The sequence below is a fragment of the Hyaena hyaena genome, unplaced genomic scaffold (genome assembly GCF_003009895.1).
Source record: "Hyaena hyaena isolate Hyena2069 unplaced genomic scaffold, ASM300989v1 scaffold_160, whole genome shotgun sequence".
Lineage (NCBI taxonomy): Eukaryota > Metazoa > Chordata > Mammalia > Carnivora > Hyaenidae > Hyaena > Hyaena hyaena.
This window is the reverse complement of record NW_024080793.1, coordinates 1,479,765-1,506,173: the sequence shown is the minus strand read 5'-3', so window position 1 is coordinate 1,506,173 and position 26,409 is coordinate 1,479,765. Positions and strand designations below refer to the sequence as shown.

The window sequence follows — 26,409 nt, the reverse complement described above, 5'->3', positions numbered from 1 at the left end:
GGGCGAGAGTGGAGGAAGCAGGAAGCTGTCACCAACCCTACCCCCACCTGCTTTTTTGCAAGAAGACTGTCAATGTGGGGTTGCCTGGGCAGGTCTCCTTGTCATCAAGTCCCATTTGTCCCACTACAGAATGAGATTTCTCTGAAGCTGGCCTGGACATAATATGTCCCCTTGTTTAGTGAATTAGAAGAGGGTCATCAGGGAGGTCTGGGACCAGGTTGGAGAGAAGCCTCCGTCTTGTCCTGCCCACCAGCTCCCTCATAGAGAATCCCTACTTGTCCCTCACAGGCACCCTTGGCCACCCTGAGGTCTGCTCCAGATCAGTGGCTCCTGGACAAGGTGAGGGTCTCCATCAAATAGAAAGAGATGAAGAGATGTGGTCAGTCCCTTGCTGAGCCCAACTTCTTATTAAAACAAGAGCTTGAAGGGGAAAAGTGCCGATGTGACTATTACCTCATTGAGGGAAGCTGTAAGGGTTGGTGGTGGGAATGAATCATGGCTCTGGTCCCTCCCCAGGCTCACAGCCCAATCCCTGCACCACCTCATGTCTGCTTCCTCCCAGCATGGCTGCATCCCTTCCCCCTCCTTCCAACACTCAGCTCCAGTCTTCTCTCCCTTAGACCAGCAGGTTCCTCCCAAGTCCTTCCTCTCCCCACCAATTCCTCCACCCCTGGCCAGTGCCAGAGATGCCTAAAGGAGGTTAACACTTTAAGGAGAAAGAGGAAGTAGTGAAACCAAGGAAGTAGTGAAACCTTCTCCATGCACATGAGCTTTCCTGTCACATTTCGACTGGCACTGCCAGGAGAGCTTCAGAGGCAAAGACTCTACCCACAGACTGAGCAAGTCCAAGCTTTCACTAGAGGTGATGACAAGGGACAGCCCAGGCCATGTGGACATGGCCATCAGGGACAGCCCTGGGCCTGCCCAGCCAGCCAGTCCTCCTGGCCTATCTGTGGCTCAGCAGTGCTGTTATCCCATCCAACTGAGCCAATGTGACAGCGGCCATCCATCACCCAGTTCCATCCAGCACATGTACCCTGGGATGCATGTCCACTCCGCTCACTGCCTATGATCAAGGGAATGGTGGGGAGACAGAAGGGAGAAGTAAGCAGGAAGTGCAGTGAGGGATCAGAGGAGGCAGATGTGACTTCCTGAAGGGTGTTTTGGAAGTGGTGTTAGGAATGCAGTAGCATTTGAGAAAGGCCTTGAAGGTGGCATAGAGTATCAGTAGGCGGGACAACAGGGGAGCAGCAGGTGCAAAATCAGAGAAGCAGAAAAGAGCATGCTCAATGATCGGACACCTGCTGACTTCTCCTCAGCCTCCATCCCTTCCTTGCCCTCAAACCATTTCTTAAGGAATTCCCCGCTGTTCTGTACTCAGCTGTGTGGTTTGGGTGGAAATGACTCTCCCATCAGCTCCAGGAGTGGGCCCTGAGTGGCTTAAACCAAATGTATTTCTTTGCATTTCCTGTCTTGGCTTTGGCAATTGGTTTGGGAAAAGTACAGAGCCAATGAATGAATGATGTGGGGGGCAATGATGTGGGGGATGGGCTCCTGCAGTCATTCTGTTACCAAGACAAGGATGGTATGGAGTGTTGGGGGCTGCCCTGAGGAAGCCAAGGATGTAGCAACACCACAGAAGGCAGAGCAGAGAAACAGAGAGAGTCGTTGCAGACTGACATGGTTTGAGTCCATGGATCAAGCCTTGCCCAAAGTCAGCCATACCTTTGGGCTTTTCAGTACAAGAGTCGATAATATCCATTTACTGTTTAAGTCTGTTTGAGTTGAGTTTTCTGTCATATTATAACCAAAAGATGTCTAACTGAGAATCCAGTTTGGCTGGAGTATAGGCAACATGAGAAGAGAGGCATGAATACTGGCAAGATGGAGCAGCCACATTTTACCAGGGGCTTGAATGACAGGTTGGGGAACCGCTATTTACTTCCACAGATGCTGGAGGACTGTGGAAGGTTTTTCAGCAAAGGCATGACTGGATCACACTGGCTTCCAAGAATCCTAAAATACCATCTGAATTGGGCCTCACCAATCCCTACTCCCTACCTCTCCAGCTCCCTCCCACAAGTTAAGCAGCAGAACCAGGTTTGTAAGAAGGCATAATCTGTTCACCTTCCATGAGTATGCAGGACCATCTTGCCTAGAGCAAGCTCTAGGAACATCCTCCTCCTATGGGGCAGAAGTCCACACCTGGAAGAATGGAGGTTCCACAGGGCAAGTATTTGCTTCCTTCAGTGATGTGCTCTTAGCATCTAAAACAGAGACTGGCACATAATAGGTAGGTGCTCAGTCAATCTTGCTGAATGGATAAATGAATTCTCTGGAACTGGTGGGGACCTTCTGGGAGGAGCTAGCAGAGGTAGGCAGCAGAGCAGCCCCAAGAGGGGGCAATGGCACCACATGGAGCTGCCCATGGTGCTGAAAACGTTTGCCGCGTCTGGGACTGCTCTCTGTGGTGCTAAAACAGAGCTTACACAGCCCATCCGTGACGAACTGGAAAGGGCTCAAAGCACCTAAGAACCACAGTGGGAAGCAGACTCCATAACCTTGCTTCCCCTTGCTAATCCCAGTCCCCAAAGACTTTCTGCATGAGACAGATAACCTGGCACACACCCAAGCAGGCCTGTTTCCTGATGGTAACCTTGTCCCCAAGGATAGGTATCAGTCCATCCTCAGGTGCCCAAGCTCTCCAGGGTTGTGGGTTCCTGAAGTGCTTGAACATCAGTCTTCATTCATCCAGCCTCTGCTGGGGACCCTGGGAGAGGCAGTCAGGCAGATATGCGCCCTGGGCAGGAAGCCGGAGAGAGAGGCTGCATGCCAACAGCATTAACTGGAGGGCCTGGCATGAGATTCCAGTCCTCATTGGCTCATGGACACTGCCAAGCAAGGTGCCTGTGCTAGAAGACAGTACGCAGAGGGAGGGTGTGGCTACTCTATGAGGATAGGTGAGATGGCAGGAGCAAGATGGTCAAGACATTAACCTTCACAGATCAACACTGTAAAGACAGAAATTGGAGAGTGGGAATGGGGAACAGCAATGAAGGTGAGGGACTGGGGAGGAAGTAAAGTTTCAGAACAGAGGTGGACTAGTGAGTGAGGAGCCATTTTCACAAATAGGGACAAGGTAGTCCTAAATAAAGACTCACACACACACACATACAGAGACAGGGCTACCAGGCTGTTAGGACTAGCCCAGGCATTTGGCTCCGATGGGACTTCCTCTCTGACATCATCCTCACAGGGTGGAGGCCTCCCAACATCCTAATCTGGCCTAAGAACCACTCTGACTCTGCCATCCATGAACTTATCTAAACCTTCCTGGAAGCAATTTATATTTCCAGCTTGTATCACCTCCAGGGGAAATGATTTTCAAGGTTTATTCCCTGCTGAGTGCGGCAGTTTCCTGTTATTCGTTTTAAACTTACCTCTCTTGAGCTTTGGTGGGGTCCCAGAGTGGCGATGGGTTCATTCTGCCAGGCTGGGATTTAGTGAGGGAGTCCATGTCCCACCTCTATGGCCTTTCTGATGTTACAAATTTCTACCATATTCCAGCTTAGCTTCCCTCTGTATACTGAGGTTCTCCCAGGCGGGCCAGTCTGATTTTATATAACAGTTCCCTTCTCATCACAGCTCTCTTGGTAACAACCACTTATGGTTGTACTGAACTTTATAGTCACCTATGCATTGTTGTCTGCGTAGTCTCAGTGTCTCTCACACTCCCTGTGAAGCAGGCCCCAGAGATCATTACCTCCATTTCACAGATGTACAAACTGAGAGTAAAGGATGGGAAATGAATCACTCAGATCATGTAAGTCTGTAGTAAAACTCAGGTTCCTCCCCACTCTTGGGTGGATGGCTCTCCAAAGGAGGCATGACCACAAGCACACCAGAATGTTGGATGAAGGTAACCCTCACTCACGTGTCAGGAGAAGGGAACATTTATGGCTTATTTCAAACTTCCTTCCCAACTATGTCCAGCCTTTTATAGCTCTTCTGGGTCCTTCTTTAGGAAAGAATCTTCAAATACATTCCCTCAGACACCATCCGCATTACTTTTCCCAAACTAAAACTTGCTGGCCATTCTCTGCCCAACCCACTGCCTTTCAAGATAAGATTTTCCTAAAGCTTATCCCTCACCAGCTTGGCATTTTACTACCACCCAGGAGAGTTTAGATTTAACTGCAAACTTGGTGATTTCACTGTACACATTCTCTTCCAGATCTTTTATTTAAATGTTAAAAAAAAAAAAAGATTAGCTTCAATTCTTGGCTGAGCTCTCATCTTATACTTCTCTATCCAGAACACTGTTTATTAATTCAGACCTTTTGTTTCCTTTCTTTGTCAGCTCCTTATCAATGATAAAACAGTTGCCTCAAATTCCAGATGAATCCATTTTTAAGATACACTTACACATGGGACCCACACCCAGAACACTTAAGATACACAGAGTCAGAGGACACACACACACACACACACACACACACTTTATCAAAGCATCCATTTATATTTATGCTGGTGCCTCTACACCCATGCTAAGGCATGCAAGTGTTTATTCACACACTCACACTTCCTTCCACACTCACTCATACACCTGCATGTTAAGGAGGGACTTGGCATTGCCCTTTGAGGAGCCCAGTGATTTCATATGTTTGACAGGAGGGAAAGGGATAGAGCCAGGCAGGAAAATGCCAGCACATGAGAGAAATGGATCAGAGGCTCTGGAGCATCTGGAACTGTTGGGAGGGGATCAGGGAATTTCCTGAAATTTGGGCTAGGGTGGTTAGAGAATCCTGGATGAGGACCTCTCTCAGCCACGGGCAGGGGGCCCAGATAGCTGCGTTGCCACACAGTGGACTGGGCAGGCAGCCTCTGTTCACACTTAGAAGAGAGGCAGGCCTGGCAGGTGACCCTGGGCCCCCAGGTGCTGCATCCCTGCTTTCCAAGCATGCAGTGAGGTCACCTTCACCCATGCACACATATTTTTTCCTTGGTCACACCAATACCAATGTCCACCTCCAGGTGTACAAAGCCAGTCTCTGGCCAGAGGCCCCATTTCCAGCCTCATGAGATGTGTGAGAACACCTGTCACCCCACCAAGACACCCTGAAGCCACCTCTCTTCCTGGCCCCTCTCCCTGCAGAGTGCAGAGGTTGTCCACAGTGCCAGGCAGGGAGCTGGAATTTCTGAACGCTTTCATGAGAGTTAGCTGCCACCTAAACCCCAAATGGGTGATGACTCCCAGCCTAGACAGTTCATATGAGCACCAACCCGGCCCAGAGCACACTTGTCACCTTCCTGCATCCCATTTTGCCTTGGGGCTGCCACATTGGCATGTTTTCTCTGGCCACCTGGGACAGGGTGGGACCGGCCCACGAGCCACTCTGGCCCAGCTACAAGGATCGGAGCACCCTGAGGCTGGTCTCTGCAGGATCCCTCACAGCGCACGTGTGGCCCCTCAGAGAACTGGGAAGGACAGGAGAGGGACACTCGCACACCAAATTATAACCAGGGACACCATCTCCCAGCACCCGGGGACAGCTTTCCCTTAGGAGGATGGGACGTGCCATCTCAGACTCCTGCAGGGGTGCAGCAGAAGGTGAAAGGGAGGGGGAAGGTACTTGCACCACTGGATAGAGAAGTCTCTGAGCATGCTGGGCCCTGCTCTCTACTGCATCTGTCCTGCTGCTTGGGAGTTCTGAAATCAGATTCCTCTTGCTCTCTTTTTCGTCCACTCCTGGCATTTTTCTTTCCCTCGGGGTCCTCAGAGGAGAAGGCTCCATAGAAAGATCTTTAAATGAATGGCCCCTCCCGGGCCCTGGGGAATATATTAGAGTTCTGAAGTGATAGCCAAAATGGTGGAAGTAATCCAGGGAAGACAGGGAGACATATTGGGCAGGCTGGGCCGCTAATGCCAACCATGCATCTCAGCAGGGCTGGGGAGCCGAGAGCCACTTCTCAGAGGCAGACAGGCCAGGGACCGAGAGGAGGAGAAAGGAGGGGGGAACCCCATCTCAGCTCCTTTGTTCTCTTCTGCACTCTCGACAGTATGCAATTATTTCATTTCTTCATTTGCTCACTGGCTCGTTGCCCATCTCCTCCACTAGAACATTAGCTCCAGGAGCGCGCTATCATACTTCCCAGCACCCCCAGGGTCCAGCTCAGAGCCTGGTACACAAATGGTGTTCAGCAAACATTTGTGGAGGACATGAGTTAAGGAATGTATGAATGAGTGGGAGAGAATGAATTAATAAGTGAAGCCATCCAGGCAGACTCCCAGCCTGCACCCAAGCCTGTCCAGAGATGTGGCCAGGCTCCTGAGGTTACACGGAGAAGCCCCACCCCAGTACCTGGCAATGGCCTAAAGATTCTCTTCCCTACTTGGACTTGGCCTCAGTCCCAGATATTCCTGCTGTGCCCTGGGACTTAGCCAATTACCTGCATTCTTTAGGCAAAAGTGGCCACCATGCATGCCAGACCCCTGCTTGGCACCAAGTCGTCATGGCTTTGGTACTATCTCTGCCATGGCCAGGTTGCAGGCCTTGTCAGCCCTCATCTGGTCATTCTGGTTTTGAGCTTTGCTCTCTCACCCATGGATCTGCCATTGGGCCACTAATGATCCTTCTAAAACCCATATCTGATCACATGTTTCTTGATTTAAAATCTTCAGTAGCTCCCTATCTCTGGAATGGCTTGAAACTCCTTGGTATGGTATTTAGGGACCACCACAAAATGTGGACTTGACTTATCTTCACAACCTCAACCTCCATCACTCTTAGTGAATAATGACAGCAGCTCCTCAAAGCTCTGTTGTGAGGGTTCCATGACCAATGTGTGAAAGTGCTTAAAAAGGGGTGGTTCCCAAGCAGGGGTGCACCACTTTGTTTGGACTTTGGAGCGATTCAAGTATAGCAGTAAGGCTGGGTTGGTTGTGTGCTGGAGGACAGATGAGGTCCTCTGTCAGGAGACAGTGGCCGGCAGTCAGGCTCTAGGAGGTGGAGCGAGGGAGAGGAGGAAGAGACAGGTTTGAGGTGACAGGGCTTAGGGAAGGACCAACAATTAGTGCTGGAATCCAAGATGGTGCCCAGGGCAATGGCTTGTGTGGCCAGAGCCTGGGGGTGAGGTGGGGGGCGGTGGCCACAGCAGAGCAGAGTTGTGGGCAGAGGGCCTACTTAAGGGAGCCAGCCCAACACTGGCATGTCCTCCATGGAGCAGAAAGAGGGGTCAGTCCAAGGTTCACCCTGCAGGGAATGGAGCCTCCGGGATGTTCCTGTGTATGTGCTGGTATATCACCCTTGGCACCGGAGGCCTGACCTTAGGGACAGGCAGAGGGGGGCCCTGGGGCCTCTACACCAGCTGACTGGAATTGCCAGCTGCAGTCCCATAAATCGTGCCCTGGCCCAGGCTGGCAGTCCATTAACATGAAAGATTTTATCGCGTTTTACAACCTCCCTGTCTTGTACGGCGACAGCAGGTAATTAAAACAATAATTGTTTTCTGATGTTGCTTCTGCTGAACGATAAAAGCTTCCAGTTATTTTCTTTTCACTGGGGTAAGGTGGGGGGAGGGGTCTGATCGGGAGGTACAGGGGTGGGGAGAGGGGCCACAGAAGTTTAGGAGGTGCAGAAGGGTGAGGAAGGGCCTCCCGAGTGGCTACGGTGGAGTGAGGCCAATAGGAGCCGGATTCTCACTTGGCAAAGCTCTGAGCACCTCCTATCACACATGTTAGTACATAAGCAGATTCATGCCACACACACGCCCCCTGCAGGCACATCCTTCATGCCCAGACCTTGGCTGCCCTGTGAGCTGCTCTGGGGAGGCCATTCTGCTTGAAAGCCCCTAGGAGGGGAGGAAAGGGCTGGCAGCAGCTGGGATCTGGAGGAAATCATCTGTCCAAAGCCCTTGGGAGGCCCTTAAGGCAGCTCCCATCCGTTCTGCAAGAGAGGCACAGACAGGTTCTAAAGAGTGGAAGTGATGAGGAAGAGTTGGGGGGGGAAGTAGGTTGGAGCCTATGAGTACAGCCCCAGTGCTAATGAACTTATATTTTCTAGGTGCTCAGGGTCTGGCACACAACAGGTGGCTTGCTGGGGAAGGACTAGGATTCCTCAAGTCACAGAGGGCTTGGTTCTAGGATGACAGGATGCATGGTATGGTGAGGGGTCTTCCATGCCCTCTGTACCCATCCATCCATCCACCCATCCATCCATCCACCCACCCATCCATCCATCCATCCATCCATCCATCCATGTATCCATCCATCCATCCATGCATCCACTCATCCATCCAACAAACACTGAGCTTCTACTTAGTGCCAGGCCTGTTCTAGGCATGGGGGGTATAGCAGGGAAAGGCCACAGTCCCTCAAGACGCTTGTGTTCTAATGCTAGGGGCGGGGGAGTGGGAAGAATAAGTAAAGAAGTCAGTAAAGGAGGTCAAACCTCTGATATTGCAAAGTGCTATGAAGAAAATAAGACAGAAGTTAAGTTGCTACTTGACTTAGGTTAGGGGGCCAAGGGGAGCCTCTCTGGGAGGTGACTTTTAGTGAGTCTTGGATGATACAGAGAAGAGGGGAGAAAAGAGTGGAGGCTGAGGCTTCAGAGTCCCAGTGCCTTCAAGGTACCCTCAGACCTCACTGCCTCCACACCCTGGTCCTGCAACACGCCCGCTCCTTGCCAGCCCCATGCCCAGGAAGCCTGTGATGGGCACAGGTGGGAGCAGGGTGATGACTGGCATAAGCTCTGCTTAAGCCGGTACCCGTGAATGACATCACATCTGGGGGCTCCCCCGCCCCTGCCCCCACCGCCCCCCAGGCCTGCAGTAAATCATCCTGATGCTTTAAAACAAATACTTCTTAATCACTAAAAATTGAAATGATTTCATGTGAAAATGTTAATGTATTCGGAATCACAGCCGCGCACTGCGTCTGACAAATTAGCACCCAGCCCGCCGCATTGTTTGTAGCTACATTTATCCTGGTGATGAGACACACACACAAAACGGAGCAGAGGGGTGGCGAGGGCAGCTCCCGGCTGGGGGTGTGCACAGAGAAGGAGGGAGGGGGCCGAGGGAAACAGGAGTCTCAGAGGGCAGAGAAAGGCCCAGCCCCACCCCTGCCAGCCAGGGTGACCCACCACCTGCTGCAGGACCCGGTGTCCCCCGCTGCCCCAGTCCCCTGGACCTGCCCTTTGAGGCCAGTCCAGGACCATGAGACCCACACCAGGCAGGGCTGGCGGGCCTAGCGACAGGCTCCCAAGGACTCGGGCATTAGTAAAGTAGGAGAACCAAGAGAGGAGAACAATTTTTGCAAGAATTCAATGTATCAGAAATAAACATTACGATGTAGAAAAACTAGAACCCTCATGCATTGCTGGTGGGAACAGAAAATGGTGCAGTTGCTGAGGAAAACAATTTGGCACTTCCTCAAAATTAAATCCTAAAATTACCATTTGACCCAGCAATTCCACTCCTAGGTTTATATCAAAGAGAACTGAAAATGGGTGTTTAAACAAATACTTGCGCATGGGTGTTCAAAGCAGCAGTGCTCACAATAGCCAAAACGTGGAAACAACCCAAATGGATGAAAATGGATAAACAAAAAATGTGGTCTATCCATACAATGGAATATTGTTTGGCCATAAAAAGGAATGAGGTACTGATACATGCCACACATGGATGAACCTGGAAAACATTTTGCTCCGTGAAAGAAGCCAGACACAAAAGGTGGCATGTTGTATAATTTGATTTTACATGAAATACCCAGAATAGGTGAATCCGTAGGGACAGACAGCAGGCTGGTGTTTGCCAGAGGCTGGGGGTAGGGGGTAGGGGAAGCGACTGTCTCTTGGGGTGAAGAAGATCTTTTGAAACTAAACACAGGTGATGATTATACAGCATTGTGAATGTACTAAATGTCACTAAATTGTGTAATTTAAAATGGTTAATTTAAAAACAAAAAATAATTTAAAGTAGGCTTCATGATCAGCAGGCAGCCCAATACGGGGCTTGAACTCACGACCCTGAGATTGAGACCTGAGCTGAGATGGAGTCACTTAACTGCCTGCCCCTGCCTCAGGATCACCTCCATGACAGCCCAGGGCTGGGTCATTCTGGGTCATTTGCTCCATTTCACAAATAAGGCAGAGGAGCACATCTGGCCATGGGCTCAGATCTGAATATAGAGCAGTCCTGGGACCCAAGCTTCCTGACCGCCAGTCCAGGCCAGTGTCTAACCACTCCAGACCTGGGCTCTCTTGTGTTGCACTCTCACCTCCTAGTCACCTTCCTTATCCCTGTCGGACCCATCAGAAGATCTGGTTCGCAATTTGTGCCTTTCTGGTGATGAGGGGGCAGACAGCATAAATGAACACAGAGATAAGTCATTATGCTTTCTCTACCTAACCTAAAAATTTTTAAAGTAGGCTTCATGTTCAGTGTGCAGCCCAACGTGGGGCTTGGACCTAACTACGTCCCTGTGCCTAGACCACAGTGGACCCTTTAGTAACCAGTTTCATTCCCACCTTCAGGCTGTTGCACCCACAACTGGCTCTTCCTGTCATTCAGGTCTCAGCTCATACCTCACCTGCTCAGAGAGGTCTGACCATCCAGTCTAACCTGGCACCCAACATGCCCGCAGGAGCTCACTCATGATCACATGGTCATGTGGCTCTCTCTGCTTGCCTTCCAACTCCTGAAGAACAGTCCTCATTATCTGAATCTACCTGTGTATGATTTCCTCCCACTAGGATGTGAGTTCCTCAGGTAGGGACAGCACCTGCCTTGCTCACTGCGTATCTATGGCACGGAACGCCTGGAACATAGGAGGTGCTTCATCAACACTTAATGACAGGTGCGCCCCCTCCTTCACCCAGCCCTGACCGCCAGCCCATCCTCTCCACCTCCCTCAAAAACTCACTAGGGACCCTGGGCCTCTGCCCCACCCCCTTCTGTAGATGGCCCACAGATGGGCTAGGGCTGCGACCTGGCTTTGTGGTGGTTTCCATGTGACTTAGGGAGGTCACTTCACCTCTGAACCTACCTGCAGAGAGCTTCTGTGCAAGTGCTTTGCAAACATTCAGCAATCAAGCTTGTCCTCCCATGCTCCCTTTGCTTGGGGTCCTCCTCTGAAGCATCCACCAGAACCTGAGCCTTTTCAGGCTAACATCCTTGCACCCCAGCTCTATAATTTCTGAGTGTCCTCTGTGTCCTGGCACTCACTCTTCCCCACTCTCTAATGCTGGTTCTGGGCTTCCACACAGGTCCCAAGCAGCAATTTGTGCCTTCCTCCCAGTGCACAGGTCCCCCAGGCCTCATCTGCAGGCTCCTTCCCTGCAGCCTTCCTTGTGGCTGCCTCCCAGCCCTGTTCAAAACTTAAAATCTTCCTGGTTCCTATTGCTCTCTCTTTGGTCTGCTTCTGGCTTCCTCAAAATCTCCTCCCAAATTTTCCTTTTCCATCTCACCTGCAGCCATTCCTCAATCGCTCTTTAGAATGCGATCTGAGCTCACAATGCCTATGACCAGCTCCTTAGGAATGGGCCTTTCATCTCCACTTCCCACCCTCATTGCATCTCAAAGTGCCAGTCCTGGCTTTTAGATGTTTGCGCCTGCCTATCTGCCACTGTCTCAAACTGAACAGGTGAAATCTAATGCCCCAAACACAGGTTCTCCTTGCTGGAAGGGAGGGAAGGGGAAGAAATGTGCCTGCCTACACATGTCCTTAGGGCTTGCCATGTGCAGAGCACTATGTGGGGTGGACGGTGCAGCCTTGTGCTCATGGGCAGTGGGGGTGCAAACCTGTCAAGGTGACAGCATGGTCCTAGCTTCTACCCACCCAGGGAAATGGGCTCTTAGTGCCCAGGTCTGATTTTTCTTTTTAAACAATTTTTTTAACGTTTATATATTTTTGATAGGCAGAGACAGAGCGTGAGCGGGGGAGGGGCAGAGAGAGAGAAGGAGACACAGAATCTGAAGCAGGCTCCAGGCTCTGAGCTGTCAGCACAGAGCCCAACGCGGGGCTTGAACCCACCAACCATGAGATCATGACCTGATGCAAAACCAGACACTATCTGAATGAGTCACCCAGATGCCCCATAGATCTGATTTTTCAAGGGAAGCCTGAAATCTGGATTTTTTTGTGAATTCTCTATTTTTTTAGAATGTTGCATCTGCTACCTGGAGGTTGAATGCCCTGCACACTGCCACCTTTGGGTGGGTGCCTTGTCCACATCATCATGTCTTTCTCCTTAGATCCTAGGCCAGGCCCCTTTCAGGTACAGGGTACCAAAACCCAACCCACACCGGGCATAAGCCTAAAACAGGTTCTTCGCTTAAGGGCTGAAAAGGGCAGCTCACAGGACTGATAGAAAAATTCGGGGAGCTGAGTCGCCAAGGCCTTGGGGCCACCAGGACAATCTTCCCTTCTGTTCGCCTCTGATTTGCCTGTGTACTGGCTTCACTGTCCTCACGGACACAGGCTCCCTCCACGTGAGGGGGAAGTAGCTGCCCCTGGTCCACCATCCCCACCTGCATCTTCACAGGCTAAACCCAGAGGCAGGGACGGCAACTTTTCCACCTCCAAGTGGGAAAAGCCATGACAAGAATCCTGATTACTCATGTGGCCACTTGGGACCAGTCACACTGCCTGGGATCTCCATCAGGATTTGCCCATGGAGATGCTTTCCCTGGGAGGAAGGAACCCTATGACTGACAGTTCCAAGAGGACTACATGGTGTCAGGGAGGAGGTCAACCAAGGGAGGGTAGAGATACTATGCCCATGAGAACATGTGTTGAGTACTCAAAATGACAGAGAAACTATACCTCATGCAATGGGGTCAATTCTCCAGAAAGCCCAGTGCCCAAAGGAATTTCTCAAGGACAAGGAATAAGGGTGGGGCTGAGAGTGGAATCCAAGTCAATTCCGGAGCACCATCCTTTCCCCTTTACCACGAAGCCTCACCAAGTCCACCTGCCTCCCACCCATGGTCTCCTTGACAGGTCCCAACACGGAATGTTCCGACAGCCCCACCGACTGGGAGCTCACTGCCTGCTAAGTCTACCTGTGTCACTGCTTGTTAGCAAGGTCTTTCTCAGTCTCCTGTGTCTCTCACCTGCTGGTCCTGACCCCACTCTCTGGGGCTACACAGAACAAAACAAATCCACTTTCCTGCCTTCAGTGCCTTAAATTAAATAATACAATCCCATCACCGCCCAGATCTTAGAGGACTTCTCTCTTAGGAATGACTTTAAGCCTGTCCCTTGGTTACCCATGGGCTACAGCCAGTTTCTGTTGCTTATGGCCAAAGTGCCCAGGCTGATGGCCAGCCTCTGGCACGGGCTTGGCAGGGTGGAGCTCCCTGGTCGGGGCCCCTGGCATTGTGGGGCCTTCTTGCTCTCTTGGCTTCTCTCTCAACCATTACACAGCTCCCAAGCCATTTTCTCTTTCTGACATCACTTCCTGTGGCTCAAAAGCTCTGAATCATGTTTGCCTCTTCCTGGTCCCTTGCCTTCCACATGTAACATCCAGAGGTTCTTCCTTTCAAATGTCTCCCACATCCATCTCTTTTACTCCATCCCTGCTGTTTGCTCTGGGAAGGGGAGCCTCATCATTTCTTGGCTACATGACCACCATAGCCTCCTGGCTGGTCTCCTTGCCTCCAGCCTCTCCCCACTCCCAATCTATCCTCTATGTGCTGCCAGATTAATCTTCCTTTTTTTTTTTTTTAATGTTTTTTTTATTTCTAGGAGAGAGAGAGAGAGACAGCATGAGCAGGGGAGGGTCAGAGAGAGAGGGAGTCACAGACTGAAACAGGCTCCAGGCTCTGAGCTGACAGTCAGCACAGAGCCTGACGCGGGGCTCGAACCCACGAACAGCGAGATCATGACCTAAGCGAAAGTCGGACGCTTAACCGACTAAGCCACCCAGGCGCCCCTGAGATTAATCTTTCTTAAACACCATTCACCTCCTGTCTCTCCCCTGCTCAAGGATGGAGCCAGCCCTAGCACTTGTTGGTCCCCCATAAGCACTGTCTGCTTCTGCCGGGCTGTGCCTCCTGGCTCCCCTGTATGTACACTGTCACCACGGAATGCCTGTGCCCTGCCCTGTCTCTTCACTGTCTGGTCCAATCCCACTGCATGCCCAAGTCCCAGGTGGAGTCCCTTTCTTCTGGCTTCTTCTGGCCTTGGGGACTCCCAGAGCTCAGGAGAGCATGGGGGGTGGCCAGGGACAAGCCCCAAAGCCACAGTCCATCCTGTAGGCCAGCAGGTAGGTTATCCATGCCCGGCCAATGCCAGCTCTCTGCTCACCCTTAGGCCCTGCCCAGCCTCCAGGCCATCAGGAGTCTTACCTAGCCAAGTCACTGGGGGTGAGTCATCCTTCACCACAGTCAACCTTCATTCTCAAAGCCTACCATGAAAGCTCGTCACCCCAGAATAAGCATCTTCCCAAGGTTCTAGACCTGCAGGGTCATGTCCTTGAGACTGTCAGTGCTGTCAACCAAGGACCCTGTGCTCCACTTCCCTACACTTCAGGGGTGTGGTCACAGAGGCCAGGAGTGAGCATACCTGGTGCAGTCCACACAGCATGGGCAGCATCTCCCCAGTATTGAGCATTCACTGTGGGCCTGAACGGGGCTAAGTTGTTCCATGTGGAATAACTCATTTAATCCTTGCAACCCTAGGAGGTAGGAACCTTTCATTATCCATATTTTCTGGACGAGGAAACTGAGGTGCAGAGAGCTCGAGTTACCTAAGGTCACCCAGTTTAAGATTCTAACCCACACAATCACCTGCAGAGTTCTGGCTCTTAGTGGCTCTAGTGCCTAAGTAACTCCCCACCCTCAGCCCACCAAAGAGCCTGGTGTCTGGAAGGAGCAGCCCCTCCAAGTCTGGGAACATTGGTGGGTCCTACAGGCAGAGGCCTAAAGACCCTCTGTCATCCTCTACTTGTGACCACTTCTTCAGAGGACTGGGGTGACAAGGGAACAGCAGTGTGCTACAGCCAGCAAACCTTTGCTAAAGACAGACCATCATTAAAATTTCTAGAATTTTGCAAGCCAGCTGACATCACACTGGTAGCTTAAAATAGGCCACAGTGGGAGTATTTACACCATGGAAATTGGCAAACCAGTCCCCCAGCTCTCCCAGAGTGCCAAGTGTTAAACATTTAGCAGCACATCACTGCTGGGGAGGGAGTGCTGACCACCCTCAGAAGGGTGTCCTGGCCTTTGGGTGGTGGGCTTCAGGAAATTCAAAACAAAGACAGGAGTTCCCCCCTACCCCGCCCCTGCCCAGTGTAGAGTCAGCGTAGAGCCAGATTTCTGAAAGGATAGGGGTCTTGAGAAGAAGGGGTGGATCTCAGAAATGGACCTCTGGCTGTGTGATCCCAAAGGACATGGAGAAAGAAGGTCTTTAGAATAGTGTCAGGGGAGCTCTGAGCCCCATGACCTCCTCCTTTTGTATACAGCCTTAGTGGGAGTTTGGGGGCCCTGATCTCAGCAGTAGGGCCCAATGAGACAGGTAAGTAATTTCCCCTTTCCTGGTCCCTTTCTCATTTCAGGGCCTACTTTTTAAGCCTCTTGGCCCTTCTCTCAACAACCCCATTTCTCACCAGTATTTTCCCTTTTTTGCTTAAATTTGGAGAATCAATTTGTTGCTTGCACTTGAAAACCTCTGATACATTCACCAAATCAACTTGCCTTGTCTTTGGTAAAGCAGACCTCAGCTCAGCATCTCCTGCACCACGGCCACCCCTACTCCCACGCCCTCAGAGCCCAGCAGCGGGCTTCAGCGGTTGGGGTGGGATCTGTCAGGCATAAGAGACTTGAACTCATTCAAAACAACCCCTTGGCCTCTCTGATCATGCCTTCTTGGTCTTCAGTGCTTTCTTTTAAAGATTTTTTTTTTAAATATTTTTATTTATTTCTACGAGAGAGAGAGAGAGAGACAGCGTGAGCAGGGGAGGGTCAGAGAGAGAGGGAGATACAGACTCTGAAACAGGCTCCAGTCTCTGTGCTGGCAGTCAGCACAGAGCCCGACGCGGGGCCTGAACCCACGAACCGCGAGATCATGACCTAAGCGAAAGTCGGACGCTTAACCGACTAAGCCACCCAGGCGCCCCTTCAGTGCTTTCTTATTAGAGTTTGTCCTGCCCCTCCAGTTCAGTGTCTTCAGCTGCAAAATGGTGGGATAAGGCTGGCTTCCCAGAGCCCCCCAGTCGGCAGGCCTGCCCTTTCCTAGTCATCTTCCTCCAAGCCCCCTCTTGCACCACGTAGCTTTGGCATTTCCCACAAGCCTCAGCTGGACCTGAGCTCAGCCTGCCCTGCATGTTTTCCACTTCATGTCTCTTGTCAGCATTTCTGTCCTTGGTTTTGGGCCATCTTTCCACACTAGTCATGTCCAACCCAGGAATGGAAGCCGGACAAATAGAAAACCCAACAAATGTCCACTGAAGGGGCCACAGCAGGATGACCTGATGCCATTCCCAAGCATGATTCCGATGGAGCTTCTCTATCAACTGCAGATGACTAAGGAAAGTAGTGACACAGAGAGACATACTCGGACTCCTGCAGACCCACCGCTCCAGACCAGCTTCCCTTATTATAGTTACTATTCTGGTAGATCAGGGCCAGACTGGAAACAGTGTGTCTGGATTTCAGCCAGGCACCTGATAAAATATCTCAGGATCTGCAAATGGAGATCCATGAACCAGATGACAGAACATTTAAGGGAATGCAAAACCTGTTGACTGGCCGGCATTGTTTTGTAACACAGCTGATTAAATAGCTAAGGTCGATCCAAATCCAAACTCGGGTCTTTACCTTTGAGCCTCGGGCTGTGTGTCCTTGGTGCTCTTTGCCTTTTGATTAAATACTCCGGCAATCTGTATTGATGACACACTGGTTAAATGCAAGGACAAAGTGCCCATCTCTTCCTGGTGAACAAGCTGCGAGTGGTAGCAAGTAGGCTGGTGGCATAGGTGTCTTGGGCCCAAGCTAAATGGCATAACCGTAACTGCTGGTGGTGGGGACTGGCTCACAGGGCACAGCACTTGAGTTGGCACAATGAGGAAGGACCAGGACATTTGTTGGATGGCTGAGGGAAGAGATGCTCATCCTGCAAGGATGTAGCCCTGATAAGTTGTGGCAGCCACCTGGGGACTGCAAGGGGAGAAGTTGGAGAGTGGTGCCAGCCCCTGGGAGAGCAGAGATGAGGCATAGATCCTGGTCATGCTGTTCTTTCTGGATCCTGAAGCTAGACTACCGCTGGCCTTTCAGTTACATGCACCAATATATATATATATATATATATATAAATATATATATATATATATATTTTTTTTTTTTTTGCTTAAGTCACTTTGGGTTGGGTTTCCTAATATTTGCAACAGACACGTTTAGTATCCTGTGCTAGTTCATGCCAGAGCATTGTTTCACAGTGGGATGAGCTCCAGGGACTGACAACCAGAGGCAGGCAACAGGGATGTAGGGGACAGGGAAGGGGGCTTGGAACCGTGCTACGTGACGAACAGCTGAGAGACTGGAGGTGCCTGGCCTGGAAAGGGCAGAAAATGGGCCAGGGAGGAGCCCTGTCTTAAATAACTGACAAGGGGGAATCCATTCTGTGTGGGCCCAGAAGAAAGAGCCAAGAACCATTGGGGGGAGGTTTCAGGGAAGGATTCCTCCTTGCAACAAAGTCCCAGCCACCAGAAGATGTATGGTCCCAGGGAAGCTGGAAAGCCAACCCCCAGGGGGTTTATATTCAAAATCCTGTGGCCTGGACAGCCCTGCCTAGGTTTAGGAAGCACCCAAAGTGGGGTCAGAAAGCAGGATATAGAGAGTGCAATGAGCTTGGAGAGATGAGGGGATAAGCCCAAGACCACAGAGAGTATCAAGGTCCTGTGACTTTCTCCCATAGTCTTTCACGCCCATGGGGCACCAGACAAGGCCTTGAGAGTAAATGACCACATAGGACAGCATTCTGCTACCCACGGTGTGGGAGGAGGTAAGTAAGGGGGTCAGGCTGAGCTCTAACAAGGTTCCAGTCCTGCCATTTCTCTGAGCCTCAGTGTCCTTATCTAATAAACGGGACTAACCTTATCTATCTCATCTAAGGACAACCTTAGATTCTGATCAGATGATGCAGGACAGCCCAGCATGGGCCGTGATTACTACCGTCATGAAGTTAATTAAGAATTAAAAATGTAACAAGTCTACAACCACCGAAAGCTCCTCCTGTCTCCGCCCCAGGCTTCTCTTGTAGCTGAAAGAGTTTGAGATTTGCAGTCAAAGACCTGGATTGGAACTCCAGCCCTACTTAGTCTGGCCAGGACTGCAGGAAGCCCTGCCCTCCCTCATCTGTGAAATGGGACCAGGGCAGCGGCGCATTCGAAGCCCCTAGCCCCACACGAGGTGCTCATGGAACGCGGCGTTCTCGTCCTTTCCGGAGCGAGGTCAGCCGTGGTGTTCCGGAGGTCTCACGCACACCAGACCTCCAGTGGGGCCACCTGCCAGCCACGTCTACGGGGCCCGGGCAAGGGGAGGTGGGGGGGGGTGCAGCTGGGCGTGAGAACCGAGGGGCAGCAGAGGCCGCGGAGCCGCGGTGCCCGGAGGCTGGACGCCCGCTCCCCGGGCGGCAGCCGAGCGCTCAGCCAGGAACTTGTTAACAGGCCCCGAACAAAGAGCCGCTAATCCGGCGGGCGGCCGCGGGCGGGCTGGCGGGCGGAGGGACCCCGCCCCTTCCCCTGCCCCTGCCCCGCGCCGCAGCCGAGTTTACAGCGCGCTCAGCACCGGCGCCGAGTGGGGGCGGGGCCGCGGGCCAGGACCCCCTCCCCAGGAGAGGCCCCCTCCCCAGAGCCCCGGCGGGCTAGCGGGTCGGGGCGGAGGGCGGGGGGGCAGTTGCTTGTTGCGAATCCCCTGGGCTCGAGTTCCTCCCAGTGAGTGGCTCAGCCCCTGCCGCCCCTCGCCTGCTAGCCGCGTCTAGCCCGGACCCCGGGCAGGCTACCCAAACAACCAGGCAACGGGGTGAGGATGGGTTTTTTTGGAAGCAGGGTGGGCTCCCGTCACGCGAGAACCCTAAGGAAGCACTCCTACCTGCCCGTGCCTGGCACCCTTTTATCGGGGAGGAGTGAGGGGCCTGGAAAGATGCAGACGTGGGGAAAGCACAGCAGCCCCTCAACCCCCTCTGGTCTCCGCCCCAGTTAGGAGGGAGCAAGGTCTCACCCCGGGTGTACTCCCTGCAGGCTCTCTGCTGGATGTGCTGGGGTGGGGCAGTTGGGGGGGGGGTCCCACCTGATGTCCTGGCTGGGGTGTTATAGGGCAGAAAGGATACAACGTCCCGAGCTCCCTACCCAAGGGCCTTGCAGTTGTGGCTCAGGCTCCATCAATCTAGACTAGCTCCCCTCCTCAAATCTCAGCCACATATTTGCCTGGAGCTCAAGGTGACCCTGAGTCTTCCAGATGGACACAGTTCTGACATCTAGGTGTGGGGAGGGTCCTAGCTCTGGGGCACTCACCCACCAGGGCGCTGGCCCTTGGTGCTCTCTCCAGGGGTCCCCTCCTCCATGTAAGTGGAACCTAAAACCCACCCCTTTGTGGCCTACCCTAGGAATGAGCAGCTGCCGGTCAGGCCTCTCCAGATTTCTGAGGCTCTCCCTCTTCCCCATGGCAAACAGGGCTGGGATGGGCTTGTCAACAACCACACCTGGAGAAGGGGGGTGGGTGGGGACTTCTATATTCCCTACTCCTGGGTGTCGAAAGAGATGACCAAAACGCAGGCCTTCCCTTAGGCCTCTGTCCTCCCACCTGAACCCTTCGCTGCGCCCTATGCCACGAAGATGGCACCAAAGTCTCCCCCAAAGTGAGGACAGAACCGTGCCGTCTGCATATCCTTCGTTGTCAGTTGCTAACACTGCATGCCTGCTGTGTGCCAGGACTGTGACACACTGATGACCTGCATGAGTGCACCTAATCCACACAACAACCCTGTGAGGTAGGTCCTTTTATGACTCCATTTTAGAGACAAGAAAACTGAAGTGCAGGGGAAAGCTAGATTGCCAGCTAGGACTCAGGGTGGGGCACAGGGGGTACCAAGGGCACAAAATTTAAGGAGGCTGACCCTGCCCTTGCACAGCTTAATTTCTGCACCCTGGGGACCTCCCTTGCCTCACCCTAGTCCAAGTCCTCGTCCAAACTCAGACTCCAGAGCTTGCCCATTCGACCATCCCACCACCTCCTCAACATGCCTGGGGTTCTGGCTCCCCAGCGCCAAAGGCTGCCTGTGGCATCTGACATCAATGCCCGGGAAGAGGGTGGGCCTCAGGCACTGGCACTATGACCTTCTTGGGGCCATAAGAAGTCCTGTTTTTGCCAATGCAGGTGTTCACCAGCTAAAGCAGAGCTTTATTTTCTGATGTGGGTGCTGGGACTCATAGTTCCTGCCTCTGCTTCCCAGCTTCTTGCCGCCCTGCCACACCAGCCACCTGGCTCCGAGGCAATGCGGGCAGCTACCGCTGGGGCGGCTGGCGTCTTTGGCAAGTGCTGAGCATGTTTGCACCCTGGGGACCTCCCTTGTGCACATCAGGGGGAAACTGATGCTGAGTGCACAGTCCACCCCAAGCTCTCAAGGCAGCCTCCCTGCACGCTAGCCTCTGCTCTAGTAGAGTCATCAAGTCCAGTGCTTTAGTATACAGAGGTCAACAGCCCAGAGAGGTTAAGTGACTTGTCCAAGGTCACACAGCGATCGACTTGCAGAGCTGGGACTAGAATTTAGTTCCATCCAGAGCCTCCACCCCCTTCGCTGCTATGTTGTGTGTCAGAGCTGATCATTAGCACATGGCTCCAGGACAAGCTGCACCCAAATCTTCATCTTCATAGAACTGCAAACAAAGCTCTTTGCACACTGGCGGAATTGGTGTCTGAGTCAGGCCCAAGTCCCTGCAGGGGGTGGTATGTGTACAGATTGGAGGGGGGGGTTGCTTCTTCCAATTAAAAGCATGACTCCTTCTTGGGACTCCTGCCTGCGGCTAGAACAGCGACAAATGCTTTCCTCTCTTATCTCTGGGCTTGGGCCCTGATCACCTTAGGACTCTAGCTCTGTCCTAACTCATGCCCTTTCGAAGCCAAGGAAAATGGAGAAAGAAGATAAACAAGCCACAGAGCTCTGCTCCATGTCAGGTCCCACCCTGGGGCACTCTCTATGTTGACCATCATCTCATTACTATAGCCTCAGGAAGCAGAAATGACCCTATTCTAAAGATGTGGGAACAGGCTGAGGAGTAAAAGTTACTTGTCCAAGGTCAGGTAGCTTAGGGTGAAACCTAGACCTGTCTGTCTCCTAAGGCCCTGCCCTTTCTACTCTATATGACAGGAGGAGGGGGCCGAGACTCCTCAGAAGGCAGGAAGACCTAATGCCCTTCCCATGGGAGTAGACAAGAGGAGTGAACAAGTGGACCAGTGGAATGGATCACAGGAAGCTGAGCTCCCATCTGGGGGGCGAGGATGGCTGGGGCTCTCAGGCCAGACTTTCCTGGTGCTTGGGCCTCAGACGTCCCATTAGGTGTTGCACACAGCAGCCCAAGTTTTGGTGTCAATTCCATTCCTGAGGATCAGGGCGGGGCCTGAGGAAGAGGCCACTAGAACAGATGGTCAGGGTCAGGAAGGGCAAAGCCATGGCTCCATGCCCCTCAGCTCCACCTTCCAGGGCCTTGAGTCTACAGGTCTGGTGTCCAGAATGACATTATGTGCATGGGAAGACACCCATCTGGGAACATCTGTGCCTGGGAGGGGGAGGGGTGAGCAGAGAGGTTCCTACTCAGTAGACCTGGGCATACAATCTGTGTGAAGGACCCACAAACATGCATGATCACATGAGCTGGTTTGCCATCTGTGTGAGGGTCCAAAGCACAGCCACCCCATGGTCAAGCTTTAACTTGCTCATTCCTACCTTGGACAGGAGCCATTTCCAGCCTCCTCAGAGTCAAGCAGTCTGTGTTCAGGGACAGGAATGGGGAACGCTGCCAAGGGGGACAGAGTAAACTTCTCTCCTCTTCCCTTGCCATAGTAGCCCTCCCTACCTAGCCAGAGAACCCACACACAGTGGAGAGGGAAAAAAAATAATAAGCACTTGACTGGCCATGACTCGGAGCACATTGAGGGCTAAGAGCAGGGTTACAGTGAGGTGGACAGTGGCAATACCCGCAGGGAACATGGGCATGAATGAATAGCTAGCTCGGACCAGAGGCCTCTGGCAGTTGCCCTAGGTCCCATGTGCCTCTCCAGGGCTGAGGAATCTGTCCTGTCGGCCACTCACAGCTATCAATGTGCCATGGCCTCTATGTGGGCCCTGTGAGGAGCTGGGGAGTTCCCTTGGAAGGAGCTAGATTGAAGCTGGGAGCTGAGGTAAGCAGAACAGTTGGACTGGTAGCAGCAGGGGGTCTTGGCCTAGGTCTGGACAGAGCAGGAGATGTTGGGCTGTAGGATGGGGGTTGGGGCTGGTGGGGCCAGGGGCACCAGGTTCTGCGAGGCAAGGGAGCTATAGTGCAGAAGCCACAGCCTGACTGGGGGGGTGTGGATGGATGCCTGGCCCACCAGCAGTTAAAGCCAAGTTCCAATGGATCAGCCTAGTCATGTGTGGTGATGCAGGTGTCTCCCGAAGGGCCCCCAGGCTCAGGTTTGGATTTTACCTTCAGGTACTGGTGAGCCACAGAAGTCTTTTTAGTGGGGTCCCAGCCTAGAAACTAGGGGCATTAAGCAAAGTAGAGGAGGTACAGAAAGGGGATGAGGGGGGTGGCCACTGCACTGGTCCAGGTAGGAGAGGTGAGGGAGAAAGGAGCTGGGGGGGGGGCAGGTGTGGTGACAAAAGAGGAGAGGGACACGAGCAATGTCACAAGTAGAACTGAGCTGGAGGACTTGGTGACAGATTAGACATGAAGCGTGAAGGAGAAGGGACAGCCAAGAGAGACTGCAAGGTTTCCAGCCCCAGGCTGGAGGACTGGGGGGTGGGGGGTGAGGGGAGACAGCGGGAGGGGGTTGGCCTGGATAGAGTAGGCTCAGGCATGCAGGTATATGGACACATGTGTTCACGGGCAGCAGCCAAGCCCAACACTACCTCCTTTGCATGGAGAAGGGGTCCCCCCACCGTAGGCTTAAGGCAGCTCCTGACTTTGAGACTGCACTGCTTGAGTCTGCAGGTCTGGGACCCAGAGCAAGACCCGGTGGGAGGAAGGTATGTAAGACGGGAGGAGATCCTGGCTCAGGGCTGAGGCCAAAGTTGGCTGCTCATAGAAACCGGCCAGTGACCCACGGTTGGGGGCTTGGTACCTGGATCAGTACCAATCTCCAGGTTCTGGAGGGAAGCCCCTCCCAACACGGGCAACAGGGGGAAGACAGGACCAACCCTCTCCTGGGGATACCTAGGGGACCCTGAGGCCCAACCCAACCCATCCCCAAGGCAAAGTGAGAGCCCTAAAGAATTAAGACACCCTCCCCCTAACCAACTGCCCCGGTGTGGGGGTGACGGGTGGACAGAGGGGTCCAGGACCATCCCTGAGGATGGAGGTGGGGCCCGAGGAAGAGACCATCAGGTCAGATTGTTGAGGTCAGGATGGGCAATACCACAGCTCCGGGCCCCTCAGCACCACCTTTTAGGAGAGCCAGCTCCTCATGGGCCCCTCACCCTAGGAGTGCAGACATCTGTGCGGCAGGACATCTAACAGGTGTGAGCGGCCCACAGGGGTGGGGACGCAGGTGGCAGCTGTGTGAGACTGGGTATGAATGGGGAAAAGCTGTGAGGGGGGGTTGGGGGAGTGTTCCTGTGTGCAGGGGCACACAGGCGGTGAGTGTGCTGAAGGGACAGGCTTTTGTGTGAGGCTGTGACAGAGGGTGGGCCCTGGGCCTGGGGAGCCAGAGGCTGCAATCCTGCTGGCCCCCGGCGCCCCCTGCTGCCTGACTGGCTGTCCCTCCCTCAGCCACTCACACACATTTTTCACTGGCTGCTGTTGCCGAGGAGATGATGGGTGATGTGGGAGGAGGTGTGGGAGGAGCTGGGGTCATCTCAGGGCCAGCCTGCCCGGGCACCTGTGCCCAGAGCCTGTGGGGGACAGCAATAAGGGGCCCCAGATAAGAAGGGCCGCTGCATGCCATTCAGAGGCTCTTCCCACAGGCCTGAGAGCTGGTGCCTAGAGGCAGTCTCTGCTCCAGGGCAGCCCTGCGGCACTAGTGCCCACCTGCCAGCTCCCTGGGCAGCCTTGGATCAGAACCCAACAGGTGCCCCACCAACCAGGGATGCGGTTCCCCCACTCTATGACCTTCCAAGGAATCCATGTGGCAACCCCCCGGCTGTGGTACCCTGACTCACCAGCACCCATCACCCTCTTATCTACACATGCTCACCTGTGCAACTGCTCACAACCATCACACACACGTGCGGCAGGCCAGGCCTCACACAAGTTCATCTGGCCACACACATACCAATGCTGCACACACTGCCAGCCCTCATCGTCACCAGGGCACACATGCCAACCACAGCCCTCACACGTGCTCAGATATGACCACACAGCCCTCTCACACACAGCCATCTCAGTAAACATTTCCCGGGCACCTACTTGGTATCTGACAACACCTCCCCTGTGTGAGGAGCATGAACACCCCTAGTTTACCATGATCAGCTGACCAACCCTGCACCCCCGTCCCCCCCCCCCCCGCCGAGGGATGCACACACAATCCGAACGTGGATGTGTGTGCAATACGAACACACACCCAGCAGCTGTGCAGCCTCCTGGCTTGGTTGGGATTAAAAGGGGAGGTCATGGGGCAGAAGGGGTTGTTAAAGTGAGGATTTAGGGGGGGAAATGGGGTACTGGAAAACGGATGGGATAGAGTAGAGGGAGGACTGAGGGGGCAGAGTGGGGAGGGCAGCCAGGCAGAATGGGTGCAGGATGTGCGACACAGAGACCCTTTAAAGAAACAGCCATCAGCCTCAATCATCGGGCTGGTGTAAGCTCTCACTCATTGATCTCCAATCCGTCTGGCTTCACATCTCAGGAACCCCAAAGCTCCCTTCTGACCTCTAGGATTAACAATGGCCTGCCCAAGCTGGGAGGCATCTCCCAGGTTCTCAGGGTAGCAAGAATCAAGACTTGCTAGGGTGAACCCCATGTCCCCTTGATCATACAAATGACCCTCCTCCCCCCCCCCCCATACATACACACATAAGCTCAGCTCTGCTAAGTGCATGGATGGTGGGGAGGAAAGATCAGGAGGCCCTAACAACCTAGGCTAGGTGGAAGCTCAGGGAGAGCAGACAAAGGATGCAGGGGAACTCCCCCCACCCCAAGGGAGGTGGGCTGAGAGCCTAGTTACCAAGCAGGTTAGGATGGCCAACGGGACATGGAGGGAGGAGGAAGGGCGGCGCAATGAAAGGAAGAAGGGAAAGCAGCAGCTGCCCCACCGTACACAACTCTGGCCTCCACGCACCGAGGAGGCTGGGAGCCACAGCTCTGGTCAGGGGCCGCGGGCCTTTGACTGTGCAGGCTGCAAGGGCTGGGGGGCTGGTGTATGCGCCTCCACGCCTGAGTGTGTGCGTGTGCGCGCGTGTGGCGGGGACAGAGGAGGACACTGTGTTCTGGACGTGGGCAGGGGCCAGTTGCCAAGTGAGAATTGTGAGTAGCTGTTTGGGTCAGATGCTACCGGGAAGAGGTATCTTAAGACCCCTCCTCGATTTCCTGGGCATTGGGATGTGGTCAAAACCTCTATCTAAGACTCTCAGAGTCAGGCTCCCCCCGGGCGTTGACTCAAACCCTTGGCTCCGCTCTGGGGCCGGGCAACCAGCAAACTTCCCCCGCCCGGAGGCGTGGAGCGTTTACACTCGCCAGCCCCGCGCGCTGACAGCTGCTCCAGCACTTGGCAGAACCCAGGCTTCCGGGGAAGCGCGCGGGGAAGCTGCGCAGCAGCGAGAGACGGCCCCCGCGTCCCGCCTCGCAAAGTTTGGCCTCCGGGGGCTTCCAGCCGGGTCCGGCCGCGCGGGTCAGGGACCCCCACCCAGAGCAGCGAGCGTTCGTGCGCATAATCCCCCGCAAGCCTCCCCAGAGCGCGCGCGTGACTCACCCGAGCCGTGGAGCCAGGCGGTGAGGACTATGCCCAGGAGCGCTGGCCACAGGCCGGGCCGGACGGCCATGGCCGCGGGCGGGCGAGCGGGCCAGCCGGGCGCGGGGCCCCGCGGGCGGGAGGGCGGCTTTCAGCGCCTCAGCCCAGAGCCCCAGCCCGGGGCGCCCCCGGGGCCCATGCCAGCTGACTGCGCTGCCTTGGGGCGGCCGGCTGCGGGGCGCACGCGGCGCGTGGCTCCCCTGGGCACCCGGAGCACAGCAATGCAGCCGGGGCGGAGCGCAGCGCCAGCCGCGCCGCGCACCG

The 26,409-nt window shown here is 53.8% G+C and overlaps 1 protein-coding gene across 1 annotated transcript in view; it reads right to left on the bottom strand.

The window, feature by feature from the left end:
• The window catches only part of UNC5A (unc-5 netrin receptor A), a 61,232-nt gene extending 35,056 nt beyond the window's left edge, over nucleotides 1-26,176 (bottom strand). Inside the window, exon 1 of the mRNA XM_039239772.1 lies at nucleotides 26,107-26,176. Coding sequence (XP_039095703.1) covers nucleotides 26,107-26,176 — 70 coding nt within the window. The remainder of the gene's footprint in view (nucleotides 1-26,106) is intronic.
• Between the last annotated feature and the right edge of the window lie 233 nt (nucleotides 26,177-26,409).